The sequence below is a fragment of the Gekko japonicus genome, unplaced genomic scaffold (assembly GCF_001447785.1).
Source record: "Gekko japonicus isolate JY-2015 unplaced genomic scaffold, Gekko_japonicus_V1.1 scaffold303, whole genome shotgun sequence".
NCBI lineage: Eukaryota > Metazoa > Chordata > Lepidosauria > Squamata > Gekkonidae > Gekko > Gekko japonicus.
Genome location: NW_015169180.1, coordinates 189686 through 210896, shown reverse-complemented (window position 1 = coordinate 210896; position 21211 = coordinate 189686). Strand labels below are relative to the sequence as shown.

At 42.2% G+C, this 21211-nt stretch overlaps 1 protein-coding gene across 1 annotated transcript in view; it reads left to right on the top strand.

Annotated features, from left to right (window-relative positions):
• The window catches only part of LOC107114561 (pancreatic alpha-amylase-like), a 28877-nt gene extending 16243 nt beyond the window's left edge, over positions 1-12634 (top strand). The window contains exons 3-11 of the mRNA XM_015416099.1: positions 1577-1723; positions 2607-2804; positions 3993-4223; positions 4948-5081; positions 6023-6145; positions 7932-8031; positions 11746-11867; positions 12026-12151; positions 12394-12634. Coding sequence (XP_015271585.1) covers positions 1577-1723; positions 2607-2804; positions 3993-4223; positions 4948-5081; positions 6023-6145; positions 7932-8031; positions 11746-11867; positions 12026-12151; positions 12394-12583 — 1371 coding nt within the window. The 3' untranslated portion in view covers positions 12584-12634. The remainder of the gene's footprint in view (positions 1-1576; positions 1724-2606; positions 2805-3992; positions 4224-4947; positions 5082-6022; positions 6146-7931; positions 8032-11745; positions 11868-12025; positions 12152-12393) is intronic.
• The last annotated feature ends 8577 nt before the right edge of the window (positions 12635-21211 follow it).

Below are 21211 nucleotides of genomic sequence, written 5' to 3'. Positions count from 1 at the left end.
TGATGCTGGCTTTTAAAGCTATTTTCTAAAGCTATCAAGCATTCCTGCAAATAGCAATCACAAAAGTAGTTCACCTGGCCATAGTTATGGTCAACTATGACTAGCCCCCCAGGGTTACAAAAATATACAATACTATTCTACTTAACTTGTGTCACTGAGTATTCTTCTTTAGAAAGGGACTCAATTGTTGTGTAATGTTTCAACTCACATCCTTCTGTGTGTATGTGTTAAAAATTTTGGGTTTTCACTACAATCTCTCTTGATCAATTACATCTCAAGTAAAATGAAGGGAAATGAAAGACTACACAGCCAAGGTGTTGGGATTCAAGTGACACCAGTAGAAGTAAATCTGTAACTGAACAGCAGCACGCTGAACAACATATTAGCCACTTTATGATGATACACCAGCCAAGATAAGAGGTTATTTTAAAAAAGAGAAATGTGTAAGTTATTGCAGGTTCGGTGTAGTGGTTAAGTGCACGGACTCTAATCTGGGAGAACCGGGTTTGATTCCCCACTCCTCCATTTGCACCTGGCTGGATGACCTTGGGCAAGCCATAATTCTGGCACAGTTGTTCTTGAAAAAGAGCAGTTTCTGTCAGAGCTCTCTGAGCCCCACCTACCTCACAGGGTGTCTGTTGTGGGGAGGGGGAGGGAAAGGAGTTTGTAAGCCGCTTTGAGACACCTTTGGGTAGTGAAGGGTGGGGTATAAATCCAATCTCCTCCTCCTCCTCCTCCTTCTTGTTTGCGGCTATAGCTTGGATCCTATGATGTGACTTTTGCCTCCCACTATAGTCCCTTATCTACCAGGAGCAGCATTTCAGGGGATATTTTGGGTTGCAGTGGGGAGTGGAGGCAGTGAGAAATTCATGGTCAGCAGATAAAATTCCTCCTGCCCATGGAAACGCTCTGTTGGATCGAAGCCATAGAAATCAACATTGTGCGTTTGGGTGTGTGTGTGGGGGGGTGTCCACTACAATAACCAGATAATGACCTGAATCCAACTACTCCATTCAGCAAAGTTTGATTCCTTCCTCCCACTGAAATCGCTCTGCCTCCAATGGAAGAGCCACTTAAGTTGGAGGGAGGTTCCTTCAGCTGGACTGAGGCTTCAAGCTTTTCTGAACAGAGTGGATGGACCCAGGCTGCTACCTGTATATACCCAGGGATCACAAATAATAATAATGTACATACACATATGCCATCAAGTTGTGACTTCTGGCAACCCCAGTGAAGGGCTTTCAAGGCAAGTGAGAAGAAGAGGTGGTTTGCCATTGCCTTCCTCTGCAGAGTCTTCCTTGGTGGTCTACCCATCCAAGTACCGACCCTACTTAGCTTCCAAGATCTGATAAGATTGGACTATACCATGCCGCCTTCCCTCCCACAAACAATAAATCTTAGTATAAGTCCATATTTTTTACATATGATTTCAGTCATTGCCAAATACATCTTGTTTTGTTTAAACAGGGACTAATTTAAGGTTTGTCTGAGCCCTGTATTCAATTAGTAAAAGATAGGAAAGTTAATGTCATTTATGTCACATGACTGCTTTTTTTTTTTTTTTTTGAATAGATAGATTTCTCCTCCAAATGAAAATCTTGTAATTACAAGGCCTTGGAGACCATGGTGGGAAAGATATCAGCCAATCAGCTACAAGATATGTTCACGTTCTGGAAATGAAAATGAATTTAGAAACATGGTGACCAGATGCAACAATGTTGGAGTAAGTAGTTTTTAGTGCCTTTTCGGGCAATAGACTAGGTTGAGGCAGTGGATTTTAGGCCAAAGCAACCTCTTGTTACATACTAACTAGAAGATACTCTTTTCTATTTAATTATCTCTAGTGAGATATTTGGCTCGCTCAGTGCTCTGCAGAAAATGATTCAGAAGCTGTCCTATAATGTTCAGTATCTTCTCTGGATCTTTTCTTCTTAAATAGCATTACATTTGTTACTGCCCAGTCGTCTGGGAAGTAGTCAATTCTCATGACAAAGTGTATATCTTGTTAGATTCATTAAGAACTCTCAGAGTATGTCATCCACACGTGATGATTTGTTGTTTTTATTTGTCCATTAGCCCTAGAACTTAACGTCATGCTTTCTAGTTGAAAGACAAGTTCCATCTTTCTGAAAACATGAGCTATAGAACAGATTGCTTCCCTCTTTTTCCCACAGTGAAAACGGATGCAAAGACTTCATTCAGTTTCTCTGCCGTCTCTCTGACTTCCTTCGGCAATCCTTTCACACCATTGTTGTCCAACAGACCAACTGCCTTGTTAACTGTTCATCTGATTGTTTAAAGCAATTCATATTGTTAGCAGTGTTCCCTCGAAGCTGAGTTAGTGTGAGCTAGCTCACAGTTTTTTACCCTCCGGCTCATACATTTTTGTCCTAGCTCAGGAAGGAGGGCTCCAGAGCAAACTAATTTATGCCGGAGCCAAATCACCTGCTCACAACTTTAATGCCGGTAGCTCACAAAGTAGAATTTTTGCTCACAAGACTCCACAGCTTAGAGGGAGCGTTGGTTGTTAGTCTTGCTTTATTTGGCAATGTGCCTCTCACATTCTCTTTTCATTAATTTGACTCTGCCGTGTGTATCTTCATCAGGTTCATATTTACGTTGATGCTGTAATCAACCATATGTGCAGTTCTGGGGCTGGTTCTGGCTACCGTGGGACCTGTGGGAGCTATTTCAATGCAGGGATCCGAGATTTTCCTGCAGTCCCATACTCTAGCTTTGATTTCAATGACCAAATATGTAAAACACCAAGTGGGGACATTGAAAATTACAGCGATCCTGTGCAGGTAAGCTTTACAACACTGATATTTCGGCCTTCTGTTTTTAGGAAATGATTGCTGTTGCTGTATGTCATGACTATTAAAGTCACATGTTTGTATATGTACTGTAAACAGACAACAGGTCTGAGAATGATAATGTTGGACCTACCATGAAAAGAGAAGCCCTCCCCCAGGCTCCTTCATCCAGAGGAAATCTTTAAATTTGTTTGAGTGGAGTGATAAGATACAGGCCAGTAAGCCTGATTGCGCATTCTCTTGAGCAACAGTTAAGTCTGCTATCTGGTTTTGAATGGGAACTTGTTGGGAAATTGCAGTTGTGGGATGCACAACTGGAATTCAGATCTACTTTATAGGAGCAAGTATCCATTTTTGCAAATGCAAGATGTCTGTATGAGAGTAAATGGAAATTTATATAAATGGACAAGTCTTTTGTGTTCTCCTGGCTTAGTCCACATACCTTTTCACAGGTACCCTTCTTAGGCATTTTCTGGCAGATTATGGTGCGTGAAGAACATTCTCCATAAAACTTGTCTCCAGGGGAAGAGGATTTAAAAAATCCCTCTACATAGGTATCATTTTACATGCATCAGCTGTAAGCCAAAGCAAGTGGGTGGGTCGCAGCACCTTTTAGGGAGATACAGCTTGTTTGTCCCTGGGCACGAACAGATGTCATTTTCTTATTTGAGGTTAGTAAGAAGCATGCAGCTTACTTGCAAGGGTGATGTAGTATCAACAGTGTGGCGAAAAGCGATTTGGATTAATAGTGCAGACTATTTTGCACACTGAAGTCCATTTCACACATGCACGTACAGCATTTTAGTTTTTCGTGATTTTCATCTGAATGTGTTCTTACTGTTGAAAAGGATTACATTTCAGGTGACAAAATACCATGTTTCATCTCACATGGCTGATTCACTCATGCAAGTTGCCCCAGCATGTCATTGCATGAACCAGCCTTAAGTTGAACTCTGCTGCGTTTATTCAGTAATTATATTCAAAGATAATATCTTTAAGAATAGCTCTATTTTGATTCAAGATTCAAAGTGAAGACATTTTAAATGGAGCACTTGTATACACTTCACTGGGAGAATGCAAGGAATTTTGGAGGGAGGCAAGCTGTCACAAGTGCCATGAAGATTGTATCTTTGGGTTTTGACCACTGAATTAATGACAACTCATTCTCTGTGTGTCTAGGTTCGTAACTGTCGCCTGCTTGGCCTTGTTGACCTCACACAAAGGAGAGATGATGTGTGTTCCAAAATAGTTGACTATATGAACCACCTGCTAGGTATTGGTGTTGCAGGGTTTCGAATTGATGCATCCAAGCATATATGGCCTCAGGACATAAATGCTATTATAGGCAAACTAAATAATCTAAATATACAGTGGTTCCCCCAAGATTCACGACCTTTCATCTATCAGGAGGTAACTCCCCTGTTATTATTTATTGTTTGTTTATTAGTTTTTGGACCTGGACAAAATTCTTGTATTTTATTCTTCCCCAGTGGTTACATCATGGCCTCTTTCCTTTATCTTTTAATGATAAATTGTCATCATGGCAGCCAGGAAGTAAGACACCTTTTTTAATTGTGTGCACTATTTCAATAGAAACCACTTCAGTAGAGGAAACTAGGTACCCATTCCAGGGCTGATAAAAATTTTAATGCAGTATTAAACCAGAAAGTGCAGAAGCTCAGTTCAAGTCATACTAACTCAGTAACAGAATAACCTGAAATCAGTTTTCAAATGCTTAGCTAAAACATACTCAGATGGATCCTTTCAGATTTTTTTGCTGTGGAAAGAGGTAGTAGAGGCCCCTTCAAAACCTGAAAAGGCTGTGCTAGGGATCATGATAGACAGAAGTCACACAGAGAAGATTGATGGGTGAATGGTTCTGGAAATGTTGGCCATAATAGGCTGACATTTATCTAGTCACATTGGAGATGGGCTAAAACTTCTAGGAATAAATTGTGATGAACCAAGTACAGTAAGATATTGATGTTCTGATGTTCTAATTCAGTACACTGGCTTGTTTCAAATAATTGTAACCATATCAGTAACACCAGTGTTGCAGCAAATTGCAATCAAGATCATTTTCCTTTATCTATTTTCCTTCTCACCCCCTCATCTCCTGGTCATCTTTCTCCAGGTAATTGACATGGGCGGTGAAGCAGTCCGAAACTATGAATACTTCAGAAATGGTCGAGTGACTGAATTTCGATACGGCGCACAACTTGGGACTGTCCTTCGTAAATGGAACGGAGAAACAATGGCAAACTTAAAGTAATGGACTTTGGGCACAAACTGACCAGAAGAGCCCACATGTGGAGGCCAGAGTTTAGATGCCTCTGTGCAAGCAAATACAACTAAGATCTCTTCTCCCTGCCCCTGCCCCCCACTCCCCACCTTGGAATGAGAATTCTCCTGTGGCCTGCAGCAGACATGGGATTTGGATGTAGAACTCTATATCCTGCAGCTTCTCAGCCCATGCACAGGAGTGGATGTTTTCCCATCACCTGTGAATTTGGTTGCTAAAGTGGTATATATGCTGAAATAGATTTTAAATAATATTTTAATAATTTTTTATGCCCCCGGAGGGGTTTTTTATTGCATTTTTAAAATAATACTACAAACTACAACGGAAAATGGAAAGGGGGACTACATTTATGGGATAAAAGAAAGATACCCACTACTAACTAAAAACCCAAGAGAGGAGATCTTCTGATCAGCTTAAACAAACATCAAGTCTTAATCCCGCTATTCCCTTTACAAACTGAGTCAAGTTTAACAATAACTTTTCAGTTCTTAAAATTTACTGTCATTAAGGAATACCCCAAGTCATCTCATTTCAAAGTTTTTCCAAGGCACAAATCAGAGTCCTTCAGCCTTCACTTCTCCTTGCCCCATCTCTTCCGCAACTTATAGGGACTTTTAGGAGCTGCTGCCCCTTTCTCTGAAAGAGAGTCCTTTCCCGAAGAATCCGAGTCCAGCTCGCCACTGGACTTACTGTCCTCCCCTTCCTTTTCTTCCTCCTCTGGCCCTCCCAACTGGACTCTTAAAAATTCCCGAGCTTTCAGAACAGAGTCAATCTTTTCTTTATTATCCTTGATTTTGAAGGTGACGTCTTCTGGAGTTAGCCATCTATATCCAATTGAATTTGTCTGAAGTGGTATATATGCTGAAACAGATTTTAAATAATATTTTAATAATTTCTTCATATTTAGGAGCTGGGGAGAAAACTGGAATTTGATGCCTTCTGACAAAGCCATTGTGTTTGTTGACAACCATGACAACCAGAGAGGACATGGGGCTGGTGGAGCTTCCATTCTCACCTTCTGGAACCCCAGGTAAGGAACTATGTAGGTCCAAATTTCCAGGTGTGTCATGAAGAACTTTCCTAGATCAATATGTTGCATTCTTAACAAGAGTAATTCAGAAAAAAAAAATGTGAATCTTTCATGTGACGGTCCTCATTCCTGCACCCATGCCTGGATCTGAAAAGAAGTTAAGCCATGAGATCATATGAGATGACAGCATCCATTTTAGATCCAGTGGTAGCAACCACAGGAAACATTAGTTCCCTTGGGGAAAGTAGTAGATAACCTCATTGGTCACGGGGCTGGGAAAAGAAAAAGGGTATCTGTAGTGAAATGGAAGGCAGAAGGGGAGGACAGGAGATGCTGTGACAATTAGACTGCACCAGCTGCAACAGTGACGGGTGACACCTGCAGCCATGCCAGGCCCAGTTGTGGTGGTGGAGGTAGAAGACACTGGCAGCCACTGTGTCCTGGCCATGGCTGCAGAAGATGTCGGCAGCTGTGCCAAGCCCAGAAGCACCAGAAAAAGGTGCTGGCCACTGCTCTGGGCCTGGGTGCAGCAGCAGCAGTCACCAGCAGCTGCTACAGACCCAAGCAGAAGCAGAGGAGGATACTGGCCACTGCTGTGGTCCCAGGCACAGTGGCAAAGGATGTTGGCAGCCACTGTGGGCTGAGCGGTAGGTGGTGGGGCCTGGAGCCTCACTATCCTCAGGGATGGGGGGGATATGGGATTCCCACCCACAACTCCCCCCTCCACAACTATCACAGGTCCCCACTTTTATATTCTAAAAGTGAAGTAGGCCAGATCTGAGAATACTTTAATTTGGTGATTGGAGCTGTGAACAGATAAGACAGATCATTCTACAAAGTTGAAAAATGCCCCAGACTTGGTTCTCCTTAGTAAAAGGCAGGGGGAACAGGAAGGGCCCTTTTCCAGGGTTATTTTGGCCTTTGAGGGAGAGCTTATTGCTGGTAGCCCTGGACTTGGGTTGCCAGGTTTGGAAGTTCCTGGAGACTTTGTGATGGAGTTAGAGGAGGGTTTGGGGAAGGGACAGGCCTCAGCTGGATATATAATGCCATGGAGTTCACCTTCCAAAGTAGCCATTTTCTCCAGGAGTACAGTCCTCTGCCATGAAAGCTCACTAGGTTATTTTGGACCAATCACATACATTCAGCCTAACCTACCACACAGGGTTATAAAAATGAGGGAAAGGGGAATTAAGAGAAGAGAAGCAATTGGATTTATACCCCACCCTTCACTTGGAGTCTCAGAGCGGCTTACAAACTCCTTTCCCTTCCCTAATCTGCTTAGGTCTCCTCTGTGGAGAAAGGTGGGGTATGTGAAATAATAAAAGATAGGTTGAGGAATGGCTGAGCAAGAGATAATGAGGCAGGGAATTGTGAGATGATATGGGGGTTGCCAGGAGGAAAGAAAGAGGAAACAGTGTAGAGAGGAGGATATAGAGGAAAGTGAGGTCCCCCCCCCAAGTCCTTGAGGGTTCCCTACCATGCCAGTGAACCTAGCCCAGTGGCCAGCACCATATAACTGGGCCATACTTTTCTTCTTAAGTAGAGGCTGCTGGGGGGGGGGAAGCTGAAGGTAGAGGGGCAGATAAGTGTAGGTTCACTGTTGGGTGGGAAGCAGAGAAAGAAGCAGGAGAAGGGTAGGCTGTGTTTGCTTTCAGAAAAGGGGAAGAGGAAATAGTGTTTTTTGGGGGGGATGAGATGCTCCCTGCAAGTCCTTTCAGTTTCCCACTTGTTTTCTCTGTTTCTAATCCATATTTGGTAAAAGGTATCTCTCTCACCTGTTCTGCAGACTCTACAAAATGGCTGTTAGCTTTATGCTTGCTCATCCCTATGGATCTACACGAATAATGTCAAGCTACAGGTGGCCAAGGCTTATCCAGAATGGAACGGTAACCTTCTGCTCACTCACAACAAGTGTCTGGCTTTCTTTTCTATATCACTTTCTTTTATATATCACTGCGTAATTGTTAGGGCTAGTAACTGCACTTTGAAAACAGACTGAAATATTATAAAATGTACTGAACCCAATACACAGAAATTATGAAGCACACTAAAGGGAGGCTGGATGACCATCTTTTGGGTATGTTGTAGGGCTATCTTTCAGCTATGCTCCTGCAGAGTGCAGGGGGTTGGACTAGATGACCTGCAAGGTCCCTTCCAACTCTAACATTCTATGAAACACTGCACATGTTTCCATGATTATCAAATCAATTACATAATTCCATTATTTTTAGGGCTGAATTGTCCATTTTGTCCTAACGTTATAGCATTGCTATAAGGGAAAAAAATTGTAAGGGAATCAACATTATGCTTTAAAAAAATTAGCAGATCGCTGAGGGGACAACCTGAGGGGGGTGGGAGGACGCGACCCTGACCACACAAAAGGGCGATGGGAAACAAAATTCAAATAAGGAATTCCTCACTGGAAAGCTGCATGTTCAGATCCGAAAGGAAAAAAAAATTGTGGTAAAAGTGGATTCGGAAAATGTGGGGTAACGGGGCACTAAATTCAGATCTCCTCCTGGGGAGGCAGAAAGTTGTGTGGAAAGTTTTACAGACTTTGATTATTTAAGAACACCGATGCAGAGGTTTGTACTTGTGCAAAAATAGTCTCAATGGGGTGAGAGACTGCCAATTAAAAAGCTATACAGTGGTGTATGGCCAGGGTCCAGCTTACCTAAGGGACCACCTTTCCCCATATGTTCCCCCAAGGGCACTACGGTCGGGGGCAAAACATCTTCTGGCTGTCCCAGCCCCTAGAGATATCAAATATGCTGTGACTAGGGCCAGGGCTTTTTTGGTGGCGGCTCCTATCTGGTGGAACGAGCTCCCGGAGGAGATCAGGGCCCTACGGGACCTTATGCAGTTCCGCAGGGCCTGAAAGACGGAGCTCTTCCGCCAGGCTTTTGAGTAGGAGTCGCCGCCATCACTGTACCACCATCGCGTTGCCATCTCTGGCAATGCGAACTGGCCTTGGGAATGAAGAATGGACATAGTGCAGACCGATCAAGAAGAGACAGTAGAACTTCTGAAACATTGCATAGGTCCCCGTCTTGGATGATATATTGTTGTGAGCACCGATTTTAAATGTAAAATGTAAATGGAATTGATTGTTTTATCTGACCTTAGTGTTATGTATGGCAATTGCCTCTTGTTAGCCGCCCTGAGCCCATGTGGAATGGTGGGATAGAAGTCAAATAACTAACTAACTAAATAAATAAATAAATAAATAGGAAGAAAGTCGAACTTGAAAACATGACGATACACAGCAAGTTTAACTGGCTATGAACTGATTAAAAATTTCATTTATGTTAAGAGAGTAGTTATCATAAGTAGTAATAAGACTGTGTAGTATTACTAATGTAATTTGTAAGTATTAGCCAGAATTAATGAGATGAAAGTATGTCTTTTAACTGTAGGGAAGAAAACTTAGTCTTACATGTAAAATAACTTCCAATTTCAGATGGTTATCTAGACTAACCAAAAGAGATTTTTTTTTATCCCCTCAGATCTTTTTGGGGGAGTTCTGCTTGTGTACATTTAGACATTTCGTGTCTAAAGTTGTTATCTTGAAACACTTCAATCTCCACCCTCTACTTTTTGGCAGGGGTCCCGCTCCACCCTTGCTTTGTTTGAGTTTCCATGCTGTCCAATATTTACATTGCAACAAACAAGCAAAAACTGCAAGAATTTTCTAATTTAGTTTTTTAAGTAAGCCCCTGCAAACTTTGCTTAAAACAGTGATGAGGATCTATGTATATTTAACACCCATCATTATTCTATGCAATTATTTCTCTGTGAATTGGTGTGTTACATGATCTGTTATGAGACCCAGTAACAGAAGTTTAGGAACTTCTGAGGTTACTGTCCTTCCAAACAAAGACGTTTGTACTAAAGATTAACTTGCAGTTTTTTTAAAAAAAAATCTGAACCCATCATCTCACATAATTATCTTGTGTATACATCTTTCAGATTAGGTGATAGCTAAATACCTAAATGTAACACATTCATGTTATGGCCCAATCAAAACTATAAAATCTGTAGATGTCTTCTTTTAACCTGAATATAGATTTAACTCCATCAGTTCTGCTTTTTTGTTTACTTTATTTGTAACCCAGATGAAGTACCATATTTCTCAAACCATTGCAAAACGGATGTGAATGAATTCATAGGATCCTTAAATATTAGAAAAATGTCATATGCATGCAGACAGATTTTCAGTTCATTATCATTCAGTTGTATGCCTTTAATACCTGGATTAAGCCTCACCATCCCTGCCAAGGTTTCAGTAAAGTAAAGGTAAAGGTTCCCTTGCTCGAAAGCCAGTCGAATCCGACTCTAGGGTTGCGGTGCTCCTCTCCGTTTCAAAGCCGAAGAGCCAGCGCTGTCCGAAGACCTTTCCGTGGTCATGTGGCCGGCATGACTAAACACCAAGGCGCACGGAGCGCTGTTACCTTCCCACTGAAGTGGTACCTATTTATCTACTTGCAATTTCTTGCTTTCGAACTGCTAGGTTGGCAGGAGCTGGAAGTAGAGACGGGAGCTCACTCCGTCATGCGGCACACTCGGGTCTCGAACTGCTGAACTACCGACCTTCCACAGCCTGCAGTTCAGCGTCTTAACCACTTGAGCCACCGCAGCTCCTAAGGTTTCAGTACTGATAGCAAAAAGTAATGCCAACAAGCAACTACCCTGGACTCAGCCAGGGCTGCCTTTGTGGCTGTAAGGCTGATAGTGAGCAAAAGGGGAGGAGCTGTGGTGATTGGCCTGGGCAGCGGCATGGGCTGTCAACCAGGGGTCCTGGACTGCTGTGGGGGCAGGAGGAGGGGAGCATTCTTCACTCTGGTCTGACCTCTTGTTCTTAAGGGGCTGCTGCTGGGGCCTTGGCACTAGTTGGCTCCAGAATCCCCACCCACCTTCCCTTTGTCAGGGCACTTTGCAGATACATGCTCTGTCAGCTTCTTGATTCTGTGCATGCTCTCATCACAGCTTTTCATGGGCAGTTTGGACATCAGGCCGAATCCAATTTGGGGGGGAGGGTAGGCTGAGGTGTGGCCATTCAGTGACATGTCCAGCTTGTGTGCTGTTGCCTGGCTCTCACCCTCAGATGGCAAGGGAACCATGCTGTGGCTTATGCCCATGTGGGATCTTAGGATTTGCCTTCCCATGAAGGCTTCCCCATCAGGCAGGCTGGGCGGATCTTTAGTGCCATCAGTCAACAGGCAGGTTACCCAGTTCTGTTATCTATGTGGCATGCTGTGACAATGCTCCTGTGATTGTTTCCAATAAAATCTGTGACCTGTTTTTTCTCCAGTTATGTGTTTGGCTTAATTATTACCTTTTGGGCTCTTGTTCCCTCTTTTGTCCCAGGACTGTAAAGGACATCCTTGACATGTGCCTTGAGAGAGCATAAATGGAACAGACATTACTACTTTGCCAAAGAAGCTTTTTAATAATTTTAAATAGTGCTAATAGCATTCTAAAAACTACAGTCTGTGTTAAGGGACTGAAGAATTTGAAAGGCTACAGATAAACATTATAGTCAGCATACTGTAGACAGTATGAAATGCATTAATCTCTGTATTTGTATCATTCATAACAAGGATATTAACAGTTGGGTTGGACCACCAAGTTACAGTGATGGATCAATTAAACACGTTCCAATTAACCCAGATGGTACTTGTGGCAATGGCTGGGTTTGCGAACATCGGTTGCATCAAATAAGGTAAGTAGTAGAAAACATTCTTGTATATCTGACACCAGTGGAGCTCTGTTGACAGCAACTCTGTTCCTCCACACATTTAGGATTAAGTTCACAAATGCCATTTTCACCAAAATATGGATATATTTTAACTCATGGTGTCCCTCTTGTTTTGTCTGCAGGAACATGGTGATATTCCGAAATGTTGTTCACAACCGACCTCTCATACAGTGGTGGGACAATAACAACAATCAAGTGGCATTTGGACGAGATGGCAAAGGATTTATTGTATTTAATAATGATGACAGGTATTCTTTTTTTGTAGGAATGAATAAGCTAGTATACAGCAGTTCAAAATACCTGTCTGTACCTCAGCTCCCCAGCTAGCCAATCAGGCACTGCACTGGCCTAGCCGGTGGGTGGGGCTCTGGCTGGCAAACCTCAGGAAGGAGTCTTTCTTCTGGTCTGCCCCACTGGAATTAAAGAAGGCTGTGTGAAAACCTAGGAAGTGAAATTTCAGCAATAATCAGATACTTTGTTTTTCCCCCAGGAATTTGTCAGAAATGCTACTAACCGGCCTCCCTGCTGGCATTTACTGCGATGTCATTACGGGTCAGAAGGAAGGAAACCACTGTACTGGGATTCAAATCCATGTTGCTGCAAATGGCATAGCAAATTTTCACATAAGTAGCCAAGCTGAAAATCCATTTATTGCAATTCATGTTGAAGCCAAATTGTAATCAACTCTCTCCCCCCCCCCCACCGGCTTTGTTCTCTAAAGCTAAATAAAATGCAGCCTGTTAAATTTATATCCAAGACAATATATCACTTTTGACAAGCCATACTTATTTCTTTTACTGATCTCTTCTGTTCTATGTTTAATTCTGCTGTATCAGATCCAGTCCAGCTACCTGTTTGCAATAGTTGCCAGCTTGATGCACTACAGGAAGGCCAAAATAGTGCTTGAAGACAATAGCCATCCCATACTTTCTCCTCAAGTAACTGCATGCCTCTGAACTTAGTGGTTCCATTTTACCTTTCAAGGCTATTGATCAAAATGCCCTCTATGAATTGTTTCATCTCCTTTTAAAAGAATCTTAGTCAATTGCCTGAATTTGTGGCAGTAAATTACATGATGTAAGGAGAGAAGTTCTTTTTTTTAAAAAAAAAAAAAATTCCTGACTAAACAGGTCAGAAGGGAATGTTTTAACCGGAGACTCAGGGATGGCTTAATTTGAGCAAAGATTTTCTAGGTCTAGAAGGAGAACGTCTTTGCTGTGGAACATGTTAAGTCACAGTACATTGTAGCAGGTTGCTTCCTCCATCTGGAAAGGGTATTATTAATAAATGCTCTAAACTTAAACATTTTTGTAATGTTTTCCCATAAAAATGCATGAAGTGGAGTACAATCATAAACCCAACAGTAAAACATAAAAATGAGAGAACATAAAAGCACTGAGAATGTTTCTGAAAACTAACTGCCAGATATACTCGGTAATGTAACACAATTGTAAACATGATTTTTCAAAATAGTCAGGAGAGGCATATTATTACAAGTTCCCCTCCCTAGTCTGATTCAGAATTAGCCTTGACAAGCAAAGCTGTTCTCCAGGAACAATAACACAGAATGTAGAACCCATTCACAAATGTTGGAAACTCCATCAGTGTGCCAATGAACATTATCAGGTGGGGGCAACTGAATTTCCACATTCTCTTCATCAGCCCTCTAATCCTTTCCCCCTAAATGTTAACATCTTAGGGTAGGTTTCGCTGGCCACCTGAATTCTATGGGTTTAGATGTTCTGGGAAAATTACATTTCCCACCGTGGGACCTGGGGTATTAATGCTCCAAGTGGAAGGAAAAGAAGGAGAGAGTTGTTCTCTGGCTTAGATGGTTTGGAACTCTGTGAAGAATGACACTTTATATTATGGCTGAGCTGGGTAAATTCACGTTCTAAGCTCTTTGTATTTTGATGACAGCACTACTCAGATACTTGAATGCTGGCACTATATCGGCAGGGACTGAAATACATCCATCAATCAGCACAGTAGGATACTACAACCCACTTATGCGCTCTGAAATAAAAACATCTTTATTTTATGTAGAAAGATGAGGAGTGAAGGGACCAGGCAAATGTCTTGCAGTAGATCATCCCACAACCTAGTTGAGCTCATTGAAAAAGTCCTATTTTGCACTGTCACCTTCCTTGCTTTCCTTGTGACTTACTAAAAAAACCTAAGGGCATAGACGGGTCCTTCGAGTACCCTGCTTCGAATTCGAGATGACATATCTGACTGATAAGAGTACAGATGAGTATTCTATTTGATACTTTATTCAAAGATCAACACATGGTTCCTGCTTAAAGAAATCTGAATCTCTCATTAAATCCTCTTCACATCGTATGAGAAGAATTCAACATTACAATCACAGTCCAGCATTCCACATATACCAATGCTAATCTCTTTTTGGAGTGTTTGCATAGTTTGGTGTAATAATATTTGAGTAGATCCCCCAAATAGTTTATCATATCGGTCATTGAGCAACAGGATTTTCTTGGGTTCATTGACCTTTTGGAAGTTGTCATACATGTTCCGATGCAGTCATCTCACAAGAAGGATTTACATACAGTCACAAGTCATTTCCAGTACAGAGCAACACTTGGTCTCACAGCAGCTCCCTGGGTATTCACCAATGTCCCGGTAGTTTCATTAGTATACTTGAGTCCAGAGGTAGTGCTTCTTTATTCAGATGACATCTTAATCTCAGTGCCTCTCAATTACTCAAACTACCCTAGTCTGTCTCAAAGTCCTTGGATTTGTGTGGAGAAAAATTAAACCTAATTTACTCATATCCTGATTATCCTGAAGTACTACCCATCAAATTATTATGTTCCAGGCCAAGAAGAGAAAAAAACAAGACTGCAGAATTAGCAGCTCTTTAACCCAAACGACATATTTGTGGCCTACTTCTTTCCAATTGTTACAGTTTTGCACAATGCATAAGTGGAGATCATGCTAGCTGCAAACTTTCTCAGATGTGCAGTTGCCATTTTGTGTGAGTAGAAAAAACACATGTATTTTCTAGCTGTGGTATATGTGATCAGGAACCCAGATTTGGTGTGAGTACACATTCATGCTTAATGCAACTAGAAAATAAGACATTTACCTAGTCACAGAAAATGTTGGCCATGGGTACCAGGAGGATTGCATGTAGCGTGATCTCCCCTTGTGTGTGGTTTGCATGTCAAAATTGTAATAACGTCAAAGGGTTGGGGTCTTGTCATTACGTGCTGCATTCACCTTTGTTCCAAGCATTCCGTTTTAAGATAAATAAGAAGCCAGATTGGGGGCTAGAAAATTTAATACTGATGTGGAAAGTCTTTTTGATATCTATCATGTTCACAGTCACCATAGATGTAAATCTCTGGGGCAGAACAATACAAGCTGGACTGTGCAGTCCAGTTAATGTTCAGATGAAGAATAGAAGAACAATGTCTGGCTGGAAATCCATATTATGAAATTAGTCCTTCTGACCTGCCAAGAGTGGAAGAGTGATCGGCTGTGCATAAAACATCTCAGCAAACATATATAAGCAAACAAGGAGAGTTCTTCCTCCTTACCACATGTCCCCATGAGCCAAATACCACTCCTCACTGCTGCCTTCTAGTTGTTCCCCCACTTAGGGTTGCCCATTTGGCATCTACTAGGACCCATTCCTTTTTTGTAACGGCTTCCTGCCTTGTAGAATAGGAGGTCTAAGGAGGTATGGGGATGCCATCTTTAGAACTTTCTAAGGAGCAGTTCAGGCTGTAGACATTTTTCTTTTTTATTGCTCTTCTGAGAGGGAAAGTGGCATGGGATAGCTCAATCTATGTCAGATCTCAGAAGCTAAGCAGGGTCAGTACTTGGAAGGGAGACCACTAAGGAAGCCTCTACAGAGGAAGCCAATGGCAAACCACCTCTGCTTCTCACTTGCCTTGAAAGCCCCTCGCTGGGGCCGCCATAAGTCTGCTGTGACTTGAGGGGCACTTTACACATACACATTGCTCTTCTATTGAGCCCGTACATGCTCACGCTGTAGACATTTTCTTGTGGAAGATGCATTTTGTATTTTTTTTAAAAAAATGGAATTGTAAGCTGTTGAGCCATAAGGAAAAGTGGGGTACAAATATTGTCATAAATATATTAAGGATGTCCCAATAAACAAAAGAAAATCTGTTTTCACAGTGAGACCAACAAGAAGCTGTGAGTTGGAATTTGTGTGCGGATTTGATCTATTGAACTAAATAGGGATAGTTAGCTTATTACAATCTTTCCTCCTTGCATGTTTATGTGTACTACTATAATAGGGATAGTTAGCTTATTACAAAAAGTAATCATTCCTCCTTACAGGTTTATGTGTACTATATAGATTCATTTACTTTGCAAGCTTATCAAAAACTGTGATTCACGCCCACTATGTGGATTGGTTACTGATTTGTCTGTAGCTCAGAGGTGCTGCCTTACGCGTGGGTAGCCTTAACACCAGGGGCACCCCACTCCTGACCTGAACCAGAGACCCACAAAGTTGGGGCAAAGGAAGGCACTCCTGGCCTGAAACACAGAGCTAGCCACAGCTCTGGGAGGAGGGTTTCCATTTTCAGGTTTTCATACAAGGCAGTCCTTCAAGGCAATCTTCAACCTCCCCTCCTCCAGCAGCGACAATGAAGGAAGGTTCCTCCAGGTGTAGTATCTGCATTTCTAAAGCTATTCAGAGGCCACCTGGTGAATAGCCCTGCTTTCTCCAGAACTTCACCTAGCCCTTTTTGTGATTCCTATAAATCCTTTGTCTCAACACCTGTCCTTCCTGCCCTGTCCCTCAGGATACTGAGATAACTAATCAAACATTCAAATTATTAGTGATCATTCCTAATGCTGATCAGGAGCCCATCTCCCACCTTTTGTCTGGGTCCAGGGAAACACCAGGCCACTCTTTTGTTCCACAGTGGACACTCACAGCCAACCATCCAGCACCTGGCTCAATCCCATCGAGGCTATTGTTAAACCAGACTCTGCCCCTCTGGAACTTCATTGGTTGCATCTAGGTGTGGCTTGTCCTGATGCCACACACTCTGGGACACAGATTGGCCCAGGTAATCTTTTGTCTTCACCTGGGGCAAGCCCCTCAAGACCTCCCATTGGTCTGCATTGTTCTGTATAGATTGGTTTAGAACTCAGGCATTGCCCCCTTTTGCCCTTGGTAGATAACTTGGGATTGGGTCTCCAGGAATTTCCTGGAGAAGTTGGCATAACACCATAATCTCATCTCCCTGCACATCTGGACAGCTTGTATCACCCTGTAACTGACCCCTCTATTTGCTATCAATCACCTCTGCTTTCTTAGTTCTGTATTGCTTGGTCTTTTTCAATGTTTAGTGTGCTTGTAATTAGGGAAATACTTTAATAAAAACTATTTAATTCAGTCTTCAAATTTGGAGTCTTCCTACTGTATTGGACCTTGGTATAGACAGGTGTACAGGTCCCTTTTACCCCTCTGGCCTTGCTTGCTGCCTAGCTAATTTCCCCAAACAACAAGGCAGGCCATTGACGGTAACATGTCTGGGTCTTGTTTTGCTCTTCAATAAGAAATGCAATGAGTGATGAGCCATACCTTGGATTTAGGGAAAGGATTCTTGTAGCCTAAAATACTAATATTGCCTTGAGAATTCACGGCGGTTACACTAAAACTTTTAGGCTGTTTTTTGTTAAGAGTACAAAAGTATCTAAGAGTGTGCTAATAAGAATTGGTTTGACAGAGAATGTTCAGTTATAAAAAAGCAGCTGAGGTGTGTTGTTGATGCACAAGTGGACCCAATCCAATCTCTCACCAAAGTCCTTTTTTAAGCCCCATAATAAATATAAACATCTCCTTTGATAATATAATGTAGCACACCTATGTCCTGGGAAACTAGGTCTTCTGACCTCTCTTTGCAGCTCTCTGCCAACTGTATGCAATGTTTCATGTATCTGATTAGGTGAGCTCTAACTCAAAAAAACTTATGCCATAATAAATGTGTTATTCAATAAAGTGCCACTGAACTCTTTTCTTATTTTGGCTACAGTAGGCTAACACAACTGCTCCTCTGAGACTGGCAATTAGTAACACAGAAGTATCTGGAGTGATTTGTATTCTGGGACCATGGGCTAGGTTTTCTGGACAACAACCTACTAGCACGCGATGGACTTCACCAGTCAAGGTGAAGAATGTGTTTGGCAGAAACCTGGGGAGATTCATGAAGAGGGCTTTAAACTGACACCACAAGGGGAAGGAGGCGACCAACATAGCGATTAAAATGAAAGAGAGCAAACAACAGAGGCCCACCTGGGAGGGCCAGGTCTAATGGAGCCAAAGGTGTGGGGCTTCAGGTGTCTGTACCAGTGCCGAGAGTGTGGGCAATAAGAAGGAAGAGCTTGAGCTTCTAATGCAGACAGAATGATATGATTTAGTAGGCATTACAGAGACTTGGTGGGTTGATTCCCAAGACTGGAATGTAGTAGTGGATGGATATGAGTTGTTCAAGAAAAACCAAAAGGACTGAAGAGGAGGAGGAGTGGTGCTGTATGCAAGGAGACAGTTTGTCAGGAAATACTGGAGGAGGAGGGTGACAGACCACTGGAAAATATCTGGGTGAGGATAAGGGAAGAAGAGACAAAGAGTATTGTGGTTGGAATCTGCTACAGACCTCCTGACCAGGATGAGAAGGTGGATGCTGTGCTCCTTGAACAGTTTGACAGGGTATCCAAACAACATGACCCTGATGTGTGCTGGGAGACAAACTCTATAAAGCATCCACAGTCACACATGTTCCTGACCTGTCTGGCCAACAACTGCCTTCATCAAATAGTGGAGGAAGCTATAAGGGGTTCAGCCATATTCGACTTAATATTGACCAACAGGCAAGAGATGGTAGATGGGGTGAAGGTGGTGCGGATCTTAGAGGGAAGTGACCATGTTCTGCTAGAATTGCTTTTGCTCTGGGGGACCAAGGAAGTTCATAGCCACACGTGTATGTTAGATTTCAGTAGGGTTTTGATTCCACCTTACTTAATAATTGTTCCTCCTCATACTTGCACCAACTGCTTTCTGTCAAGGTTTTTCAATTTGTATTTCTTTTTTTGTTTGTGTATACCCATAAAGGAGATTACAACGGTTTGTATCCAGACAAAATTTTATGCCAATGGATGGGGTGGGGTAATTTCTACCAATTCCCTGTTTCTGCAGCATATCCCTGATTTGACTCTTATGCCATTCCTAAGGGTCACCTGTTCCTTAGAAGCAACATTTTTGGGGGGAATCAGTGTGCTGTGAGGGGTGGGGGAGCATCCTGTTTCAGATAGAAATGCCTTGTGTGAACTGAAATTTTAGTCTGGATCTAACCCAATATGAAACATTCTGAGAAACATCAAGGGTGGAAAAATTTAATACTACATTTCTTTTATATATCAAGGATTAAACAATTGTCTGCGAGAGTGGCCTTGTTTTCTTAATGGAGTTTTGTATTTGTGGATGCTAATACCAGTGGATGATTTAGAAAAGAATCACAATGGAATTCAGAAGTGCCATCTAAGGCAGACACTTTTCCAAAAAATCAGTACTTCCAACATATATAGGTTTGCTAGATCAACCATATAATCCAAAACAGAATTATCCCCTTCTAAATCCATTGACATAAATGGGCTTAGAAGGGTGTAACTCAATTGCACTGCAATTCTAGGAAGAATGAGGACTAGTCCACCTAGGATAAATTGTTCAAACTATTTCAGAGTAATATGGTTTTTCAGCCAGTTCAAGTCCATCGAGTATTTTTCATTCACTTGGTTAACCTTCCGTGTTCTGAGAGTGAGGTGACATGAGACAGAAACCATTTGTCTGGTACCACATACAACCATTTGGTGTATTTCACTTGCCTTTTGTGCTACTTATTGTAGATGTGGCAGCTTTGTCATTAGAAAACACACTGGATAGTCTAAGGGTACTTTTAGATGTAGTTTTGCCATCATATATGTTATTCACTAAAGGCTAATGTCAAATCGTGATAAACATGTATTTATGAACCAGCCTCAAGTTCCATGAGAGTTCTTTAGTGTGGATTTTCCCTGAAACATGGCTTTTTCACTAGACTGTCTGAAACCTAATGGCTGAGGGCCTCTCAGCTTGCCTGCCTGTTCTTCTGTTTAACTATAAGTTCAGAATCATCAAGGACCTAAGCACCAATAATATTATAAGAAATTAATCTTTCTCCTTTCTAGCCCAATTGTGTGGTACTCCTGATACAGTAATTCTGGTACTGACAAGATATATACTGTGATAGTTCAACAATACCATGTATACCTTGGGAGAATATGAAAAAAGATTTATAACATTAAAATTGATGTTGAAACTGGATAGTCAGCACAGTAACTGAGCAGGACTACAAACCTGATCAACATTCTAACCACTGAACTAGGAGTATGCATTCCAAAATTCCCAGCCTAAAAATATACACAAAAATAACTGTTTGGAGTTGTTACCATAATTTTCTAGAACAGGAAAACAATCTTGTTATTCTTAGGCATTATGAAAATCTCCCCCTCAAAAAAATCTATGTTTTTTGTGTTTAGGTGCTTACCATTAGCAGCAGCAGCATTCTTGTTGTTCTTTGATTCTCCTGATTCCCCAGGCAATGTCATTTCTTCCTTCCAATCAGATTCATGCAAGGGATGAGGAGGTAAGTGGTTTTAACCATTCAGCTTCAGTGACAAACTCTAGGTAAGGAATCTCCATCTGTGTCAAGCTGTCTGAGTGCTCAAGCTATTCCATGTGCAGCTCCAAAGTTGGGAGGTCCACTCACGAAATGCTCCACTGTAGTTATGGGCCTGTGGGGAAGGGAGAGAAGGACGACACAAATGTGTGCTGGGAAGAATCGGCCACAAGTTTATATATGTACTTTGTGGTGGGGAAGGCCAATCAGAGGCCTGTTAACCAGCAGCCCTCGGCAGGTATACCAAAGGATGAGAACCACACTTTGCACATCACCGTCACCAAGTCCCTTTTCTACCTGAGCCATGGATCAAAGAGAAGCCTGTGGCTCCAGGTCTGCCTCCCCCATGATGGGCTATTCCCCCCCCCCAGGGGTGGGCTGCAGGAAGCCACTTGTTAGTTACCCTGCTTACAGTAAATGCTAGGCCATTTGCCCAGTGTCATCCTTGCTTCCCCCCACCCACTGAGGCACAAATGGCATGCCAGCTCATGGCTGAGAGTCAGTCTTTCCTGATTATATATCTTGCTGTACTTGTTTGTAGGGTGAGCAAGTAAAAGAAGGGCAGAGCCTCATAAACTTGTAATAGTT